The sequence below is a fragment of the Choloepus didactylus genome, chromosome 14, assembly GCF_015220235.1.
Source record: "Choloepus didactylus isolate mChoDid1 chromosome 14, mChoDid1.pri, whole genome shotgun sequence".
Classification (NCBI taxonomy): Eukaryota; Metazoa; Chordata; class Mammalia; order Pilosa; family Megalonychidae; genus Choloepus; species Choloepus didactylus.
This window is the reverse complement of record NC_051320.1, coordinates 76,641,494-76,657,362: the sequence shown is the minus strand read 5'-3', so window position 1 is coordinate 76,657,362 and position 15,869 is coordinate 76,641,494. Positions and strand designations below refer to the sequence as shown.

Below are 15,869 nucleotides of genomic sequence, written 5' to 3'. Positions count from 1 at the left end.
GAGATTCCAGGTGGTGCTGATTCTGCTGGTCCACTGACCACCCTGACTGGTAGTCACTAGGGTTTGAAGTTCCTCAGTCACCCAGGAAGGAAAATGCAGAAAGACGAGAAACACGTTAATGAATAGTAACTAGGGGTTCTCCATATTTCCTCTACTCAGACAAACATGAAAAACCAGATGTTTTGTAGAATTTATTTTTTGCTGCAGCATCTCCTTGATGGATAATCAGTGACTTTTTGTAGTTGTCTTGAAACTAATTAGTGTCCCCAAATATTCCTCATCACTGAAACTTTTATATTTGAAGTCTACTCTGTAGGGAAAAGCTGAGAGTTAGAAAAGATCCCAGCCACCTAAGTAGTTAATTTAATAGAGGTATATGTGAAACACTAGAGAAGCTCAGACTCCTTTCAACACCCTCAGGAGTGCTCTAGGGAATAGTGAAGATAGCCACAGGGATTTGGTTTAGTTCATGTTCAACAAATTTTGTTAAATCCTCCCTCTCGATAAGCTGAACTCTACGTTGACAGGCAAATGACAAGGCTGTTGACAGATTAGCCGGAGGAGAATAATAAGGAATTGTGAGGACTGAGACAGATGGGTGGTGGGAAAGAAATTATGGAAATTGGCTGAAGGTGCAACCCAGTTACAAACTGAATGATGCCTGCTGAGAGTTGGGGGAAAGGGCTTAGGTTTTAATCAGAACTTCAGTTAACTTGATAATGTGTTCAGTTTATCCTGTGTAGAAGGAGAACATCTTCAGATAACTGATTCCATTATATAAGGGCCATGACTCTCATTTGAGGTAAACTAGAATGAAAAGTAATCATATATAGTTTGCTCGGAATATCTGATGGCAGAGCTTTTAAGTTCAAACATAGAGGAAGGAAGGAAAGAACCCATTCACCCACCTACTCAGCAGGTGGTAGAGTCATCCTTGGACTGGAGGGTGGCAGAGGACAAGGACACCTCTGAGAGGATAGCTTAAGTCCAGAAGGACTCAGGGAACTTTTAGAGAGTGGGTGCATCCTTGAAAAATATCAGCCCTTAGTTAACGAGTTGAAAGATGCCTACGGTGAGTCGGGGGAAGGGGCATTTGTTTTAATCAGAGCTTCAGTTAAAAGCCACCTCATTCTGTGAGTTGATGCAGACTATACTTTCTGACCCCAACCTTAATAGCCCCCTGCTTTTTTCTTCCTCAAACTCTAAAGGACACCCCCACGGCCCTGTCATTATTCTAGAGGGAGGAGAGCTGAGAGACCCTCTGTTGGAGTCCCTCTCCACACACCCCCATATCCCGAGAGCCAGAGAGAGAGAGGACGATGACATGGGTCAGAGTGGAAAGAACTTGGATTTTGAAACCATAACAACCTGTGTTGTGTGCCTGTCGGAGCCTTTCTCTGAGCCTTGCTTTTTGCTCCTCTAAGATTGGGCTGAGTTCCTGCTTCAGAGGCTGGTTGAAAGGTTCACTCAGGATGGTTTACAGAGACGAGCTGAGCTAACCGCGGTACAGTGCCAGTTCTCAATCACTAATTCCCCTGCTCTTCGCTCCCCCTCCATTTTCCTCTCAACCCCACCCCAGCAAAGAAAATGTCCTGGTTTCCCCAGAGACCTTTCAGATATAGATCAAGACCTGAGCTGATTTACTTGCCAGTGTCTGTCAAATGTAGTGTTTGGTGAGGCAAAAAATCCAACCTGTTATTTAATACTCCTTTCCAGAACTCTTTGACCAAAGGTTTTAAAAACTCTCGAGTCTTCCTAAACAGGAACTAGGATTCCAGTGACAATCCCTCTGTCCAGCTCACGGGTTTAAAGTGCTGGTTTCTTCCCAAATAAAAGGAGAATCACAGATAAAAGCTGGTGCCTGACCTGATCAAGAAGCGTTAGTTTTGTCCCTTTGGGTTGGAGGGTCCCAATGTGGTCGGTCACCACCTGAGGCCCCAGGAAACATCTTTGTGGAAGGTGCCACATCCGAAATCTGTCTGTGACAGCAGCTTTCCCAGGACCTAAGATCATCAAAGGAATCAAAACAGCAGCCTTTTCAATTTATCAAACATTGAGAAAAAAAAAATTTTAACTAAAAATTAGATTATTTTTAGGTTACTCCCTCCTGATTTCTTAGTTATGTTACATTTGTTACCTTTGGTGATATGATGGGGGGATGTTCACTTTGTTCACCAGGTTGTAGACATGACATTGTGTGTGTGTGTTGATGATGATGATGATGGTGGTGATGATGATGATGACTCAGATGTCAGTTATTTTTCTGTCGTGAGGCAGGGCCCATCTGGCTGCTGGAAGGCGAGTCCACCTGTCTATGTGCTGACAAGTGGTCATATAAGGGCTAGAGCCCAGATAAAATTCAGTAAATCCCAGCTAAAGGAATTTTCAAAGGAATTTATTTCGGTTTGTTTCCCTTAGTTCCCTAGGTAGGTTAAAGTACAATATCAAAATAAATCCAAGGAGAATATTTTCAGGAACACTTACTTTTTTTTTTTTTTTTTTTAACTTTTTAAAGAAATTTGTGGCTGACCTCTGGGACAGAGGAGACTTGAAGTGTTAAGTTCCTGAGAAAATGGGTTGACTTCTGTGGTTCATGCTGGTCTCTCTTTCTGCCTGTCTGTCTGTCTCTCTTTCAGCTTGCACCTATAAAAACCAGGAGTGCCGTTTGACCATTCATTATGAAAATGGATTTTCTATTACCACTGAACCACAGGAAGGTGCCTTTCCCAAAACAATCATACAGTCTCCTTATGAAAAGCTCAAAATGTCTTCAGATGATGGGATCAGGATGCTGTGTTTAGATTTTGGAGGCAAGGATGGAGAGATTGTAAGTGTACTTTTTTTTCCCCCCCAGACAGGGTGATTTCTTATATTTCATTATGGAACCTACCCGTAATGACTTATAAGCATAATGCTCCCTTAACATTTATTTAGCATTTAACTATTAACAAAGTACTTGCAGAACTGTATCTTATTTGATCCTTTAAAAACATTGATCAAATCCAATTACTTCAAAGTTCTTTACCCTGATCTCATTTCCAAACATCATAAACATTTGAATTAAAGGAAAGAATCCTTACAAAGTCATCATTAAATTCTTATAAAAATAGAGTTCCCACCAGATCCAAACATACCATTCATTTTTAAAAAGTACTGAGCATCTAATATAACCTCAGCATTGTGCTGGGTGTTAGGGATGCAGGGATGTGAAATATGAAGTCCCTGCCTTTCACTAAAGAGGTGTAAAGTGCTGGACGAGGAAGAGAGTAGAAGGTGCAGTCCAGAATTAGGAAAAACTGGCCACTCTGCTCAGGTGGAGAGATGGCCAGACAAGGGCACAGAACTTTTGCATTAATGTCAAATAACACCCAGCAAACTGACAAATTTATCAGTTATGGTAATATTTATATTTCTTGTCTCAATGCAAACTATTCCATGTGTTTAAATTCTTGATTTCCTGTGAGTACTACTGCCTGTCCTAGTGAAAAAATTATCTTACTTCATTGTCACAGAAGGGTGAGAATTGCACATTTTTCTAATTTTCTAGCAAGTGTAATTCTTGGCATTTTTCTGGAAAACAGCATCTCATTTAAGCTGTCGAATGTAGAACTTCAAAGAGGATCTTGATTTTGTAATACTACTCTCTGATTAGGTCCTCCCTAGTCACCTGGTTAGTCAACAAATATTTATTGAATTCTACTTGATAATAGGAATGGGAAATATGTAAAACACAGAGATAAATCTCAATTAAAATACAAACAAACAAAACAGTAATTTCAATTTAGCTACTAGCCTTCCTAGTTGCTCCTCCTCCCCACCACCATCTCCCCACAATTATTTTGGTCATTGCTCCTGCAAGATTTTACTGATAACTCTTAAAACCATTTGGGGTCACCTAGCAGGGGCTGACCAAAGGAAAGGGCTAGGACAATACAAAAGAATGAAGGGGTCTTTAATCTCAAAGTTAGGAGATTACGATCGTCTCTCTAATGCGGATCCTACTCGCCCCAGTCCAGTTCCTGATTTCTTATTGTGGGTGCATGTAAGGCAGTCAGGATGGCGTTGACCCCTGTGGCTGACAGTTCATCTGCATTCACTTTCTGAGAACTATTTCCAACTAGCCATTTTTCTAACCTTTAAAATAGAGCCACAGAATTTTATTGGATTTTGTTTGTTTGTGTGTGTGTGTGTTTCAATCATTGGGTTCAGCCTGAAGCACCAGTCTGGAAATAAAGAAGTGATTTGAAAGTTCAGTTTACAAAGAATATACTTCTAGTTTCATTGCTGCACTATCAATCACCCAACGATGCACTATTTCCCTAAAGGCGACTACCCCTTGCCAAAGTGGAAAAGAACAAGCATCAGTGTCCTGCTTTTACCCTGGGCTTACAAATTCAAGGCCATTTTCTGCCTCCAAAGAAAACCACATGTCTAAATTTTAGACTTTCTGCCTGTAATTAGGACCTAACTTGGAAGATTTAGGGGGCACAAATTTTTTTGCTGCCAGTATATTAGGTTGATAAGTCAATTTCAGACACTTCTCCTCTGATGTCTAGTTAAGCAATCCCAGGAAGCAGGGAGTTTCCCCATTGTGGGACAAAGGAGCAGAGATGAGTCCTACAAAAAGCAATAATCTGAGGGTCAGAAGACCTGAGTTCTCTTTCTGAGTCTGAAACTAACTTGCTGATTGTCCTGGGCAAGTCCTTTCATTTCTTTAGATCTGTGTCTCCCCATCTGTGAATAAAGGGACCAAAGTGGGTAATCTTTAAGGTTACTTCCAAAAGTATGTTGTGTGTTGGGTGAAATATAAGTGTCTGACTCTGGCATCACATAGACCTGCACTGAGTCCACACTTCCTATTTACTGTAAGTTCTATGATCTCAGAAAGTTTTATAACTCCTCCAAATCTTAGTTTTCCCATATCAAAAATAGAAATAATAACAATAGCTACTCATAGAGATTGGTGAGAATTAAATGAGATAGTTTATAGAAAGTATTTAAAACGCTGCCTATGAAGTATAACCTTAATTTTGGTAGTTTTTATTGTATATACACTCAGGTTGTTCTTACTCCCCAATGGTGTCATAATCAGAATAGAACAGGGGACAGCAGAAGAGAATTGGGAACAACACCTCCAATTTTCCTTCATTAGGTCAGATGATAAAATACAACTTTTGGAGGACTCTTTGTACCCTCACTGTGCTCGCTTCGGTAAGAACCCACTGAGAAGGACATGACTCTCGAAGTGGCCTTAACAGAGATGTGTGTGACATGCCCACAAAAACTTAAGAGGGACAGGCAGCGAGGACACAACTGCTTCTGTCTTTTACAATATTACACTTTACGAGGCATTTTCACATACAGCATCTCAATTAATACTCTTACTACCCGGCGAGTTAGGGTAGGGCTGAGAACAATTTTGAGTGACATGTCCAAGATCAAAAGGTGTCAGATCCAGGACTCAAACCTAATCCTCAGATGTGAAATTTAGGGCTGCTTCATGCTGCACCAAATCCATCATAAATAAATATCACTCATGTGGTACCAAAAATAAATGCTTCAGACATTCAAGAAAGGCAACATCAATTTTTATGGTGTGGGTACATATAAATTTCACAGAACAAATTTTGGAAAAAAGATGTATGAGATATAAGGAAGAAGATCAAAGCATTATTCCTTTATCTCATTGGAGGGGCAAGGATTTAAAAACTTAATTGCTCCAGTTAACACTTAAAAGCAGAAAGTGCATAGAATAGTGTAAATCACCGTTCTGTGTCAGATATTAATTGTAAATCTCTCTTGCTCTCTTCTTTTTTCATTTCAGCAACTGGACCTTCACTCCTGCCCCAAGCCGATTGTTTTCATCATTCATTCTTTCCTGTCAGCTAAGATTACAAGACTGGGCTTGGTGGCTTGAATAGAGGGGCAACTGGCTTTTGAGAAAAGGAGGACGGCAAGGCCCCCCAGAAAGTGTAACAGTGAGCAGTGCACCAGAGGACACATTGCCACAGTCAGCTTTAGGTCTCAGGGTTTGTGTAACTGCCCCAGACTTCTCTGTCAGTTTTAGCAACTGCAAGGGGACCCTAAGAAAATACCACAAGGTATCTCAGAATAAAATTGTTTCTTTTGAGAACAGTAAAAGGTTAAAGGCATGAGGGTGATTGGAAGTACACGGCATAGCTTTTAAATAATGACAGTCAAGGACATGAGCACTAAAGGAGCATGCAGATCTTAATCATACCAGTTCCTAGGCAACTGGTTCACCCAGGTAAGCAAGGCCTGAATAGATGAGAAATGGACATTTTGCCTCTCTCTTCCCCCAGTAACAATGTTCCCTTGTTTTATTGTGATTTATTTCCTATTTCTGATCCGGCTGACTTTCAGTGGTAGGAAAGAAAAAGTACTTCAAACAGAAACCCACCTTTTACTTAAATAAGGCAGCCGTTACTTTTTTCTTTAATGAATTATCTTGCAGCGATGTAGAAGGATTCTGAAGTGTTCTCATTAGCATATACTGAGCAGGAATTAAATAAAGCATCTGATACTGATCTGAGCCATAAATGGGGTGGAATCTGAGCCAAAGTAGACTGCTGAAATTGCAAAGCACTGCTGCAGAGTTGTGTGCATGAAAGATTGATTCTGGGACTGTATTCATACCACTGATACCAAGGTCTGCTGTCTTATAGCCAAGACAGTGAATAGGATGCTAGCAGGTGAAATGGCCTGACAGCCTTATAGGAAGCAAATTCTGGGTATTTTTTAAAAGGATTGTCACTTGATTTATATATACATATATATATATAAAATTCACATGGTTGGGGGTTGAATAATTATCCACATTCTATGGTTTTCAGTGGAATTACTGAGCAATTTATTGACCTTTGTTTCTGCCTGTGCCTGTATGCATGCATTTTTGAACAAGTAATAGTGCAGCCTTGTTTAATTCTGCATGATGCTGGGTTTTACATAGCGACTCAGCGCTATGATCAAATTGCTTCTATTGTAGCATCCGTGACTCTTTCGGAATTCCAGGGAAATAATATAATGACCTGATATTTTTCTACAAGAATATTTTCAGACAGCACAGAGCATGTACTGATTTAAGGCTTTTGCTCTTATTTTTTAAAAACTAATTCACTAAAAATAACTCCCATTATTTGGTTTTGGAATCACTTTCTTCAAATTTTGAAAATTAGCTCTAGAATTTTTGAAGGCATTTATTAAACTTCTTTCCCCTATAGTTTACATAGACAAACATTCTGGGTTAGAATTGTGTGCTTTTTCAGAATCATAATTTAGCAAAAACCTATATAAAAAGCTTTAAAAACTGAAATTGTTTTCAGGGAAGGTGACTTTGCTCACTCAGACATATGCATTTTTTGAATTGCAAGGTTTTATTTTAGATTAGCGTTTCCCCAAGTACGTATCATGTAACACTAGTTCCAAAGAGGATTGATTGAGCAGTGTTTTGTGGGAAGGGGGCAAAATGAGGTTTGGCAATCCAAACAAGTTTGTCAAATGCAACAGTAAATGCTAAATGGATTTCAAGATTACAGGCCCTCTCAAAGACTTTAAACTAACTTTGTGACTCCTCAAAAGCAGATGTTGTTTGCAATTCCTCATACTCGCCTACAGAACTCCTTTCACAGGGAGCATTTTGTGAAGCTAGTGCTTTAAAAAAAAAACATTTCGGAAAATGCAGCTTTAGACATTGTATTTTTTTGTTTGTGTGTTTGTTTCCTACTGTAAAATGCTGATGAGTGAAGTCCCAGCCTGAATACTGTAGGAAAGCTTTGATGCATTTGTAAATTAAACTGACTCTCATTAAATATTCTCAAAATCACTGGAATGTTGTTATATGAGATAGTTACACTCATGTATTGTAAATAACATTTAAAAATACGTATGTTAATGCCAATAGTTTAATTCAACAATATGTAATCAGTGGTGCTCAGTACTACATGAAGTCAGTTAATTGCTCATAATTAAGTTGCAAAGATCCTATTATATATTTATAGAAAAATTTAAATGATCATAATTACAAATAATATTTCTTCATCACTTAGTTTTGGACTGATTTCTGTCTGGGTGGGGGTCAACAGAAACTACATTCTCTGCATTTATAAAAACTTAATTTAAATATTTATATTTTAGAAAAAATATATTTGAATAAAATTAATGCATTTTCTGAAGTTAACGAAAATGTGTTATTGGCAAGAAACAGAAAATTTTACTAAGAGCATTGTGTAGCTGTATAGTATTTTTCCTCCAAGTTAAAGTGTATCGTTAACAGAGCGGCTGTGGTTAATGAATTTCAAATGCGCATTTTTTTTTCTCATTTTGAATTCAACAAGTTACAGTGACTTTACACTGTAGATGTTAATCTAGCCTCGATGTGTGTTAGCATGACACAAACTCATAAATTTGGGTCATGCCTGGTACAGTCCTTGAATCACCAGGTCATTTTGGGGAATTTGTTTTTGTCCAATTCGCTCTGTGCCCAGTCGGTTTCTTATTTGAATCAATGAATTATTAAATTCACGTTTATCTTTAAATGAAAAGCATTGCAGATGGATAATGTTTTAATCTGTACTTTGTGGGAAGTTGCCCATCTTCCAGTAGTTGTGGCTAGGAGGGCCTTTGGGTGTGGAGGTGAAATCTCATTAAACTGTCTCAGAGGAATTTAAAGAAGGCCGACAGGATTATAGGTATCAGCTTTTTCTGACTTGCCCTAAGTAGAAGAAACAATACGAAAAACCCAGTAAAAAGTACCCAGGCAGAGGCATTTAATTAACTCCATCAATTGATGGAATTAAAATGCTGAAACAGACGTGCTCTTTGTTCTAAAGCTTGTTGACTCTGCTTGATTGAAGTCAGAAAGCCTGGACATAGTGGTCAGAAGGACCCTTCCTAAAATCCACAGGCAGGCCCTTATAGGCTCTTGTTTCACAAATACTCCCTTTCCATTTTGAGGGGATTGGAGTGGGCTGGGGGTAAATTTTTGAATGTGACTTTGTGTCTTAAAGAAAAATGTGCCTATGTTTATAGCACCATGCATATCATGTAAAATTTATATATGAATTAAATAAATATTCACCTCTGATTTGCAGTGAAGTTTACCTTACATTATAAAATATGGTATGGTGGACTGACTGGTTGGTGGCCTCTTGATAGCCACAGAGGGCTATGGGGATGTGGAGACACATCCTACTGTTCTCATTCTTTAAGATGCTAATAGGTAAAGAGGATGCAACTAGCAATTTTTTTGTGCATCTATTTTTTCCCAAATTCACTTAAAATATTTTTTTGTTCATCTATTTTTTCCCAAATTCACTTAAAATATACAGATTTAGTCCTATTGAAACAAACACAGATAGACTCCCTAAATTTTACTATTATTGTTCTGAAAGTATTAAATTGAATATAGTTTCAGGGTGGCTCTTCACCTAAGCCGTATGACTCTCATTTTTAACTAAGTTTCATCGGATTTGACCTGTAAACCAAGCTCCAAATACTCAAATACACTGTTTTACTAAAACTTGGTTTGTGTTTAAATTGCTTGTAATAAATGGAACACAGGCTGGGATTTAGAAGTCTTTTTACTCTTTGAAATTAATTGACTACTATTTAAAGCATAGATTTAGAGCTGAAGAATCTCACGTATGATGAGACCTTATAGATCATCAGGCACGTAGCTGATCAAAGTCCAGTCATTAGCATCCTCCCACCACTGTGGTTTCTGCATATCCAGATACTATTTGTATCATTTATTAATAATTTTAGAAATATGATCTTAATATCTCAGGCTGTATGATTTGCTAGTAATATAGCAACATATAGCATATAAAATGAATATATGCCAATTAAAAAATGACAGTTGTTTATATCACCTAAAGTTATCCTGCAGATACTATGGTCCAGGTACTACATTTTGGGAAACATCAACCTTGTATCAAATTCCGGTAACCTCAGGAATCTCCTTCTGAACATCCCTGGTAGTCCCTGGCAGGTGTTCATCCCACCTGAAATGGAAAATTTCCAGCTACAGAGAGGGAGCTCCTGTCTTCCCAGGCAGGTCATTTCATTGCTGGGCAGCTGTGTTGTTTGAAAGTTCTTACATTCTTAAAGCCAAAACTTACGTCTGTCTAACTTTCAGTTATGACTCTGGATCTACCCTAGAAAATACCAAAAGTCTAATCTCTGTTCCACATGACAAGTCTTCAAATAGTTAAAAAGCCCTCTTTTGTCCCCATTCCCTCTTTCAGGCTTCCTATTCTGGAACATCATTCCTTTCTAGACTAGTCCCTCTTAAATATCACTTTTGGTAATGTGGGGTTTTTTTAGACCCTGTCAGATGTTCACTGACCTGTTTGTCCAGGACAGCAAGGGTCTACTCATGCTGTCCCAGAATAATAATAGGATTCCCTTCACTCTCAGAAGTGTCCAGGTCTCTATAGTAAATAACATGGTCACTCCACTTATAAAGTTCTATCATAGGCTTTTTTAAAAAAGGTTAGAGGAAGTGGGATGGGGTGTTCTGGTTTGCTAATGGTGCTGGTATGTAGACTACCAGAAATGGATTGGCTTTTATAGAGGGGATTTATTGGGTTACAAATGTATAGTTCTAAGGCCATAAAAATGTAAAACTAAGGCAGCAACAAGATAATACCTTCACTGAAGAACAGCTGATGGTGTCCGGAACACCTCTTGTCAACTGGGGAAGGCATGTGGCTGGCATCTGCTGGTCCTTTGCTCCCAGGTTGTGTTTCAAAGTGGCTTTCTTCAAAATGTCTCTGGGCTTCTCTCTTAGTTCCTCTCTCTCAGCTCCTGTGCATCCTTGCTTCTTTCTCCCAGGGCGTTTCTCTCTAAGCATCTGAGGGTCCTCTCTTAGCTTCTCCGGGGCAAATTCTGGGCTTCATTTCTTAGCTTAGCATCTCCACACGTCTTTCTGTCTGCATAGCCAAGCCTCTCCAGGTGTCAACCAGCATCTGCATCAGCTCTTGAGCTCGCTTAAGGACTCCAGTGAACCAATCAAGACCCACCCTGAGTGGGCAGGGTCCACACCTCCATGGAAAGAATTTAATCAAAGATCTCACTCACAATTGGGTGAGTCACATCTCCATGGAAACACTCAAGAGGTCCCACCCAACAAGATTGGGTTACAAGATTATGATTTTTATGGGGGACATAATATAACCAAACCAGTACATGGGGCTTCTGGGAATTGGAAAGCCCCTCTTAGCCTCATTATATTCCTATGAGAATCCTCAGGTTAATCTGATTATGTCCTTAGAAGAAAAATGGAGGCAGAGGCCTTTTATTTTAATGCTTTTCTTCTAAATAGTATTCTAAATATTTTTTATCTTTACATCTATACATGTAAAAAACCAAAACATTATGTAAGTGTATGAAGTAATATTACCCTCCTCTAATTGTTTCCTTCTTTCATGCTTTTCCTCCCTATGATTAATAGTTTGGTGAGAAATCATATATATGGATTTTTCTTTTAAAAACGAAGAGTTAGTTCTTGAACCAACTGAATGGCCTGTATAAAAAGGCAAGGATCTGAAAATGGCTTTAAATGGGACTTTTAAAATTCCTCAGTTTTGTCTTTAAAGAGCCAATGGCAAAGATCAAAACCTGTAATAACCTAGTGGTGGAAAGTGATGGGAAAATAGGCATTTATATACTCATGAGTAGGTGTAATTTGCAATAATTTGGAGGGCAACTGTACAATATCCACACAAATTTTAAAATAAATGTACCCTTTGACTTGTGGGAATTTATTCTAGAGGTATAATTGTGCAAATGCATAAAGCCTAATGTATAAGGATCATCTTTGCAGCATTGTTTCTAACAATAAGCTGAAAAGATCAATACTACCATCAACAGCTAAGTGAATTCTGCCACAATCAAACATTAGAATATTTTGCAACTGTTACAAAGATTCATCCATCTGAAAGTGCTAATAAGGACAAAATCTCCAAGTACAAATTCTGCAAGATGGTCTGTGTGTGTGTGTATGTGTGTGTACATGTATGTATGAATGTATCTATGTATCTATAATTTCATTTGCTAAAAAAAATTATCTAAAGAAAAGTGGGATTTTGGAAATTTATGGCAGTGTTGTTTGATTGTTGTTTGATTGTCACAGTGATTAGGAGGGGCACAACTAGTATTTAATGAACATTGCCAGAGCTGGTAGATTTCCTGTAATGTGACCACAGGCTCCACATCAGATGGAACCACACAATTTTTGAGTGTCCTTTGAAACAATGATGTAGGTGAAAAACCTGTTTAGAATTATCTGAGCCTAGACCCTGTCTCTTTTACATATGAAAATATTTTTGACTGATTTGCGTATTTTGAATTTTCTAGAAACGCAACTACTATGTATACAGAAGCAACTGAAAGTTTTGCTCAGTTTATTACCGAGAGTTCACACTTTGTAAAAACAAGTCAGCAATATTGATAGTACCTGAACCATTGATACAAAACATTTGCATCATGCATCCTACTCCTTTTAGATCTAATTTATGGAAAACCTAGGTAAAAGTCAAACATTTGACTACCCTATTTTTGTTTTCTAGTGTAATTGTACTGCAGCATGTCCATATTGAAATAATTTTTTTTAAAAATCCTGATTGTATGTAGGTTATATTATTGTTTTGGACATATCCTATTTATCTCCTCAGAGTCCCTCAATGCCATCATCTCGTTTCCTAGACCCTCAGTTACTTACTCAACCTTAGGCCACCACTGCTGGCTCCGCCTGGCCTAAGTGTGCTGCCACCTAGAGCCACCCAATTGCTTGCCTTCCCTCTCCACTCGGCTATTGCCAGGCTAACAAGACGTATACTTGAATTTCTGGGTTCTGTCATCGATTGCGGTCGCAGTTGACTCGTCTGGGGGGGGGAGGTGGCGGCCGGTTGCCAAATCCTAGGCTCTCAGGATTGCTTGGAGGGCACCGGCGGCGGGGGCTCTTTCCCGGAGGCGAGGGCGAGGCGGGGGACTGGGCCCGGTCCCCGGCGTAGGCGTGCAAAGTATGGAGGGCGGCGAGAAAGGAACAGGCGGGACACGGTTCTTTTAGGGTGAAGAAGCCAAGAGAGTTTATTAGGGGAGAGTACAAGCTTATATCGGGCGTTTAGAGGGCGGGGTAGCTGTAGAGGTTAAAGGCTTGGATTGGTTCTGAGAGGGCGCGGAGGTTGATTGAAAAGGGGCGAGAGTTGCTCCGGTAACGGTGTCTGGCAACAATGTATGCGCACTGGTGGTAATGGGAGTTGCACTGGCAACGGGGAGTGTCCGGGCAAGATAAGGGGGTGGGGAAAAGGCGGTTCCCTCCGGCAAGCCTCCCCTAACAGTGTTATTTTGGGTGAGGAAATGGGGCCTGCCTCCGGCCTCGCAAGATAAGGGGGTGGGGAAAAGGCGGTTCCCTCCGGCAAGCCTCCCCTAACAGTGTTATTTTGGGTGAGGAAATGGGGCCTGCCTCCGGCCTCACTTTCCCAGGCCCGGGGGGCTGCGGAGGGCGCTGTCGCCCGTGCCCACCACCCTCCCCAGGGGCTGATCAGGTCCCCCAGCCCAGGCCCGCCAAGTTGAAGCACGTAATCAGTGTCCCGCAATCGATTCCAGACTTGGAAAACCACATTGCAAAACATGGGAACTGGCTTCCTAGGCAGCTGCTAATGGGGCCAAATGATACAACTCTGAATGTAAATCCCATGGGGCCAATCAGATACTAGGAAGGAGCTAAGCAGACAAATTCCTCCCTCCTATGTGCTTTTCTGGGGTAAGTTTCCCCAGAGACCATACCTCCTGAAAGGCAACCCATGTGGACGAGAAGACACTGCTGGGCAGTGGCTGTGTCTCTGGGCCTCATGAAGCAGTGGCCAGGGCAGTCATGCAGCACCCTGCATTGCTTTCCAGCCTTCCCTGCCTTTCTCCCCCTTTTCTTCTTCACTCTCAGTGCCTTAGGATTGTACCTCCCAAAAAAAACATCAGCGCTCAATCCTTGTCTCAGGTTTTGTTTCCCAGGGAACTGGGGCTAAGACTGTTATTTATTAATCTCATTTCATGACATCAAAGGGGACATTAAAAAATACTTGTTATAGAGGGATGTTGGGTCTGATCAGGTGAGGAACAATGGACACATATGCAGAATATGCTTGTACTTTTTGCATAGAAATGTCTAGAAGGATTCATTTTTTTTTTAAAAAAACGGGCCCTTACTATCAGTTACTGCTGAGAAATGGTAGAGGTGAGGGGATGACCTTAATATCACTCTATATTACATGAACTTCTTAAGTGTGCATTTTAAAATTTTCTTTTAAGAAAGCTTCTTTAATTTTATGGATGAATAATGTGATGATGGTAAATACTATCAAACCTATTTATAAAATCTTGAATAATAGAACTATTTGAATACATGACTGTAAATCAATTATGTCACCCAAGATCTTCTAAATCACACTAAATCTGATTTCACTAGGAGAAGCAAGTCTAACGTCTCATTAAAATGACTAAACCACATCCAACAAAGGTATGGAATCACATTCATAGGATAACAACAAAGCAGCAGGACCTTTTATTTATTATTTATTTTCCCTTGGATATAGATAAGGCTTTTCTTGGAAAAGTGTAAGACTGTACACAGAATATTGCTCAGGCAGTGACACAGCAATAAAAAGTAGGGCAGTGGCAGGGATGGAGTAAAATAAGGAAGCCCTAGGAGAACATGAGGCAGCAAAGGGAACGGATGCACAGTCAGACTGTCCACCACCTTGTAGCAAAGCAGTGAAGAAAAGGCATCCCATAGACAAAGCCTCTAACATTGACATCAGAAGTGGAGACCACCATGCTCTCATACTGGGCCTAATGGCTATGATGCTGCCTTGGCTTGGATTAGTGCTTGGGAATGTGGAAGAAAACTTTCTTGTGAAGAAACAAAGCCAATTATATTTTTAGCAACTTTCGATTATAATTCTGTAGAAGAATAAAGCGTATTTCCTCCCAAGAACTCAAAGGAACTGTCCAGTAAAACACCTTCAATGTTGCCTCATTAATTGCAGCTTCCTGCTTCATGATTCTCGTGTATAAAGGGTGAAGGAACTTCTCCCTCTGCAAGTTTCCTGGCTCTCATGAGAGAGGAAAATCCAGTCCAGAAAGTAAGCCATTTCTTTTTAATTCATAAGGGCTTCAAACTAAGGCCTTAACAAATGACATTTTTTGCAGCATTTCTTCTTGAACTTTGACTCTCAATGAATTCCTGAATATGAATGGAATGGAATGTTTATGCAAAACAAACTACTTCACAACCTTGTGTTTTAAAATAAGAGCTAAGTATCATTTCTCACTATTCTGTCAGTTGGCTGGGCAGTTCCTTGCTAGTTTTGCCTTTGCTCACCTCAGTTCTCTTCCATATGGCCTCTCATTTTCTAGAAGTCTAGACCAGCTTCCTTATGTGGAAGATTCAGGGAAAGTTTCTACAAGAGTACAACAGAAGTTGAAAGGCTCTCAAGGTCTGGGTTCCAGCTCACACCATGTTACTTAGGCCACATTTTACTGGTCAAAGTAAGATATAGTGCTGGCTAAGATGCAAGAACTGGGGAAATAGACTCTATCTCTTGATAGGGAGGAGTTCAAAGCTCTGTGGCCATATTTATCTACCAGATTACACCCTCTGGCAATACATTCATTACTCCCACATGTTCACCCCCTCCCAATACGAGCTCAAAGTCTAGTATTTCATGATCTTTATTTGGTCCAGGTAGGGATGAGTGTGCCAGTTTGAATGTATTATGTCCCCCAAAACGCCATTATCTTTGATGTAATCTTGTGTGGGCAGATATATTAGTGTTGATTAGATTGTAATT

At 39.8% G+C, this 15,869-nt stretch overlaps 1 protein-coding gene across 3 annotated transcripts in view; it reads left to right on the top strand.

Annotated features, from left to right (window-relative positions):
• Nucleotides 1-15,869, top strand: part of SNTB1 (syntrophin beta 1) — a 262,771-nt gene extending 246,902 nt beyond the window's left edge. For 2 of the 3 annotated variants that reach the window (XM_037803524.1, XM_037803523.1), the window contains exons 7-8: nt 2,637-2,827; nt 5,825-7,843. In XM_037803524.1, the coding sequence (XP_037659452.1) occupies nt 2,637-2,827; nt 5,825-5,917 (284 nt within the window). In that variant the 3' untranslated portion in view covers nt 5,918-7,843. Of the gene's footprint in view, nt 1-2,636; nt 2,828-5,824; nt 7,844-15,065 lie in introns of those variants that run through there. The other variant, XM_037803525.1, reaches the window with a different exon arrangement.